The 5,080-nt window shown below is 53.5% G+C and overlaps 1 protein-coding gene across 1 annotated transcript; it reads right to left on the bottom strand.

Moving 5' to 3' along the window:
• Window positions 1–208: 208 nt before the first annotated feature.
• On the bottom strand, window positions 209–4,821 carry LOC119100508 (cubilin-like). The gene is made up of 7 exons (XM_037223595.1): window positions 4,816–4,821; window positions 3,841–3,919; window positions 3,057–3,240; window positions 2,172–2,389; window positions 1,465–1,672; window positions 662–894; window positions 209–213 (listed from the first exon to the last, which is right to left on the bottom strand). Exons 1-7 carry the CDS (start codon window positions 4,819–4,821, stop codon window positions 209–211), a joined length of 933 nt encoding a protein of 310 aa, XP_037079490.1.
• Between the last annotated feature and the right edge of the window lie 259 nt (window positions 4,822–5,080).

Raw genomic sequence — 5,080 nt, forward strand, 5'->3', positions numbered from 1 at the left:
CTAGGCAGTGATTGCTGCGCGAACCATGGTCCCACCATCCGATCGTAAAATTCCAAGTCAGCGACGGAATTCCACGGCCTCAGCTTGACGTTCCGTTATGCTCATCACGGCCAACTCCTCTCTCTCTGACGCGGTGCCGGTGGCGCAGTGGTTAAGCCGCGCGTATGGAAAACACGAGGCATGGGGTTCGATTCCCCGTGGTGCACGCTCATCCTGCCAGAGTGAGAGGCTGTCGACGCCACATAGACTCAGCAGCTGAGAACGCCGTAAAGCTCTGGTAACCCACCTTCAGAGGTCAGAAGATCTCAGAACTGCTTTTGCCACTGGCCGCACACCATCCAAGCCAGGGGCAAGAAGCGAGTGTCTAAAGCGACTCGAACCCACCATCAAACGGCAGTTGCTCTAACAAACTGAGGTATCGGGACGGATGGCGTCATCATTTCATATCAGAGTGGATACAGTTTTTAACGCAGTACACGGTTTTTCACCCTCCATCCGTAGATCCGCAATACGATGGTCTTTGCCTAACTCCGTGACCTATAGCCTCCGCCCAAATCCATGTCCCTGCTCCAGTGTTGGATATGTCAGCAGCGCCCATCACAATGATGCACGCGGATATTGGCGCAAAAACGCCGTGCGCGTGCGCATGAGTGCGACTCACCCACAAACTCCTCCGGCACGCTGTGCTTGACGGGATCGGCCTCGAACCGGTACTGAAGCATGAAGCCCATGACCTCGTCCGACTGCGACGCATCGGCCACATGGCTCGTCACGTGCAGGAACGGTCCAGAGGAGACGAGCTCCAGCCTGCGGTCCGTCTGGCACAGCGAGCCGATCGCCTGCGACCTCTCGTTGACGCCGTCATGCACCGTCAGGCGGCTGCCGTGCAGGCATCTGGGGAAGAGGGGCAGCGTGATGAAGCTGGGGCATAATGAGGCGGCAACGACAAGGCGCCCAGAGAAGCATTGTCGACCCTAGATCAAATCCTCATCCGACATGCACTACCTGCACGGCTTGTCCAAGTAGTGCACGGTGCAGCTGCGCACGTTAGACTACGTATTGCCATTACAGGCTGCGTGCATACCAGAGTGCATCGCGCAGCAGCTGTCACTTTATTTGCCAGAGCATTTGCCAAATGTACTTTTGAGCGCGGTCCATTGGCGCGCGCATTGTGCGTGTGTGTACGCCAAAAGGTCTGACACTTGTAACTGTCCGTGTCTGCACCTATCTATTCAAGTCGGTGTATGCGTTACGGAAGGTATTGCGTCAGTCAGTGTGCCACCCATCACTAATCAGTGCGTCAGTCAGTGGATCTGTCAGCAGCTCACCCTTCACTGCGTCCGTGAGCGCGTCGCTCGCCGCGCTGTCTGTCTGCGCGCCTGTCCGTGCGGCGCTCCACTCGTTGTCCCACACGTCCGTCAGTTGTCACGTCAGTCGGCGTCAGACCAGAACAAGCGGACTCACGTGCTGTCCGCCGGCTGGAGGGCCAGCTGCCGCACGCTGAGGACCACCCGCTGCCGGCGAGAGCCGTACAGCGTGTACGAGCAGTCGCGGACCGGCGACGCCGCCGGAAACCCCTCGGAGAAGATGTGACCCGAGAGACGGTCCTCGCTCATCAGCAGCAGCTGACAGTTGGGGCCGGGCAGGCGCTGGCCACGGGTCACGAACAGCGCTGCCGGCGCCGACAACGCTTGTTAAAGATCGTTGGCGGAGACAAAAGGACGGTCACGAACAGTGCTGCACTACGCAACAAAACCGGTCGGAAACGGCGTCGGAAGACGCGACAAGACGGGGTGCCAATAGAGCTGCCTGTGGCAATGGGACGGGTCGGAGCCAACGCCACTGGGGGTGACAAGACGGGTCATGAACAGGGCTGGAGAAGACGGCAGATCTGCGGACGGCGAAACGGCGGGTCACGAACAACACGAGAAGATGAGACAGCCGGGTCACAAACAGCACGCAAAAAGAGACGGCACGGGTCACGAACAACACGTGGCGAACAACGCGCTCCGAGGCGAGGAGACAGGCAAGCATCTCCGAAAATCACTGGACAGCCAGTTGTCTAAAGATAGCCGTATCGCCAACGAAAAACATGGACATTACGTTGTCCCACGACGCATCTGAACTGACAGAAACATGCCCGTCCGGCTCGCGACCGGTGCTCAACTCACCGCGGTTCACAAACCGGTACAAGCCCGCGAAGCCGGCCCGCCGGCCAGCGTTGCCGTCGGCGGCGAACTCCACGGCGAGGAGAGGCGAGCTGCTGTACCAGGCGCGTCGGGCCGAGGTGGCGTTGTCGCAGACGACGGTGTCGGGTCGCCGGGTCAGCTGGGCACGGGCCGGCCCGGCCAGCCGGGTAAACACGGACAGGCAGCCGACCAGCGCAGGCCTGCCCCGCAGACGTTCAACTCGATCACGCACATGACAGACCGGCAACAGGTTCTAGCTTGTCTGACAGACGGCGGCCGGCCTGGACTTATCCGATAGACAGGCAACCAGTTCGGAGGTGTCCGACAGGCAGCGGCCGACGAGACATGTCCGATGACCAAACGATTGCCACGGATTTGACAGATACGTGAAGGGCTCAGACATGTCCCGCCTGAACTTATCCGACAGACAGCGACCGGCGCAGACCTGTGCGACAGACAGCGATTGGCGCAGAGCTGTCCGACAGACAGTGACCGGCGCAGATCTGTCCGACAGACAGCGACCGGCGCAGATCTGTCCGACAGACAGCGACCAGCGCAGACATGTCCGATGACCAAACAATTGCCACGGATTTGACAGACACGCGAAGGGTTCAGACATGTCCCGCCTGTGGTCTGTGGGATGTGTCTGAACTGGACGGACGGCAGGCTCGGGCATGCCCCAAAGATTGGAGGCCGGTTAAGACAAGTTCAGCAAATATGTAGACAGACTGGTCAGCAGACAGGTAGACGGATCGGCCAGCAGACAGATCGAATCAGACGTGTCCAATACACAGTGGTGTTAGTATCATATGCACATTATCAGTTAATGAGCGGACGATTGTGGAGTTCCGACACTAATCTTGTCACCTTTGAAACGAGGCGTCCAAGTCCACATTGATGAGTACCAGCTGCACCAGGTGATCCTCAGGCGCCCGGAACAGGTGTCGGACGCAGAACTTCCGGTCCGGAAATGGAGCCGGATATCCGGGGCTACTGAACACGCCCTGCGAGCCGGGCTTCGGTGGCCTCTCGTGCACCACAAGCTCACAATCTGGAGAAACCGGAGTAGAAGACTAGTTGACAGCAAAGCGCATGCCAAACAAGGACTCTCATTAGTTGTGGTATGCCGTGCGTTTTGCAATGAACTGGTCATGTTTTGAAACTTACTGGCATCTCTTATATGTTTTAATCATCAGCTCTATTTTAGGCTATACGTTCATGGTTATGTTATGCCATATAGGTTCATGTTTTCCCGATAGAGATGGAGACCGTACCGCGGACACCGACTAGTGGAGTTGCACGCGGGGCAAGGTGAAGAGAAGAGAATCTCGGTATTATTCAGCTAAGGACTGGAGCCGTGTTATAACACAGCCGTGCTGAGCCGGAAGCGATCTCGCGGGCAGCTTCAGTGGTGCGTAGCCTGCACACGACAAGCATTGTCTAGTGGGGATTCCGGCTCTGTAACAAAACTGTACTCAAACAAGTAACCACTTTTGCCTAATCTGTGACGAAGTTAATCGATACACGCAGCAAAAATGTGAATGAAGCACTTTAGTGTATAGAAGATGCAAGGGCGTTACTCAGCGATCTTCTAAAAACTTTTACAAAAGCGTCTGCACACAATTTAGGATTGAGCAATATGTTTACTCACCCCGGTCGATATGTGACCAGCTCTTAACTGCGTTGGCCGATGTCCCTATCCCCCACAGGAGCACGTACGCGGCCAACATCTGAAACAAGGACATTGCAGTTCACAAACAACGGGGGCAGCTGTCGTTCAGCGGTGTATTTCCCTTTAAGGCCGTTTCGACATCAGGTGTGTAGTGTTCGCATCACTGGTAACCATTCCCCCGACGGGCCCACACATGGTTCTTGCTAGATCGAAAACGGTCGTGCAGACGTATCAAACGTGGGGAATCGCACATGAACCGCACATGAGGATAGTGAAACAAGTGTTGTAGTTGTTCCACAAAATAAGCAATTGTCCACAGGCAATGGTAGTATAATAAATGTCCTGTTGCGTACACTGTAATTTAGTTATTCTTCATTTATGATATATTCTATTCTTATTTAGTTGTCAACTAGCCATTTTTAATTGCATTTTACGGACATCATAAATTATATATATATCACCAGTCAAGCGTCACGTTGCAATTTTCCAATTTGATAAGAAATTAGCAATCTCAGTCGAAGAGAAGGAAGCGTCCCACTTTTTGGCTTTTTAATTCCGTCACCTCTGTCAGATTTGTCAGGAAGCTCATCATCCCGGTCATACACTGAGGGAATTTTTAGAAGTCACCGCTTCAAACGGTGCTTTAAGGCGATGCTTGTTAATGGCATACCGATTTCCAGCATAGAGCTGGAAAAGCTATCTCCACATCCATCAGATGTTACACAATGACGATGAAGACACGCAGGCTGCAGCGTGTGGCACGCCCAATGCAAAAAATCTTATCTTTCAAGCGCGGATAACTTCCCTTTCTTTTATCCATATAGCACGTACATACTGCTCGCATAAAACGATCCTCATGGAACTTCTTAAGCACCGTTGCAAGAACCGTGCTGCATTGCATTTTACCAACATTTATTATGTTCCCATTACCGAGGAAGCGCAAGTGCATTTCACCGACATCGTGATAAATTAGATACTTCCAGTCAACTGTCACGTTGCGATTTTTCCTACATTAAGATAACAGTCATTGGTATTCAGGCATAAACCCAGTGTTGTTCAAACTCGGATAACGTTGTGCAATATAAACTCTTTTTGCTCTGCTTTCTTGTTGTTTTACTATCACGTGGCTCATAGTCAGGTTTCTCAGCAAGAAGAGTGAGATAACACGACAATTTTTAATCCTCCGTGATGTTATCGAGTTCCTTCCAGTCATGATAGA

Source organism: Pollicipes pollicipes, unplaced genomic scaffold (assembly GCF_011947565.3).
Source record: "Pollicipes pollicipes isolate AB1234 unplaced genomic scaffold, Ppol_2.1 Scaffold_4881;HRSCAF=5763_pilon_pilon_pilon, whole genome shotgun sequence".
Classification (NCBI taxonomy): domain Eukaryota; kingdom Metazoa; phylum Arthropoda; class Thecostraca; order Pollicipedomorpha; family Pollicipedidae; genus Pollicipes; species Pollicipes pollicipes.

Excerpts from the sequence above, each read along its gene's own strand:
- LOC119100508 (XM_037223595.1), bottom strand. Across the intron at positions 2,390-3,056 it reads TTGGACGCCTCGTTTCAAAG|GCCTGCGCTGGTCGGCTGCC; the intron begins GTGACAAGATTA and ends TCTGCGGGGCAG. Across the intron at positions 1,673-2,171 it reads GTACCGGTTTGTGAACCGCG|CGCTGTTCGTGACCCGTGGC; the intron begins GTGAGTTGAGCA and ends CGGCGCCGGCAG.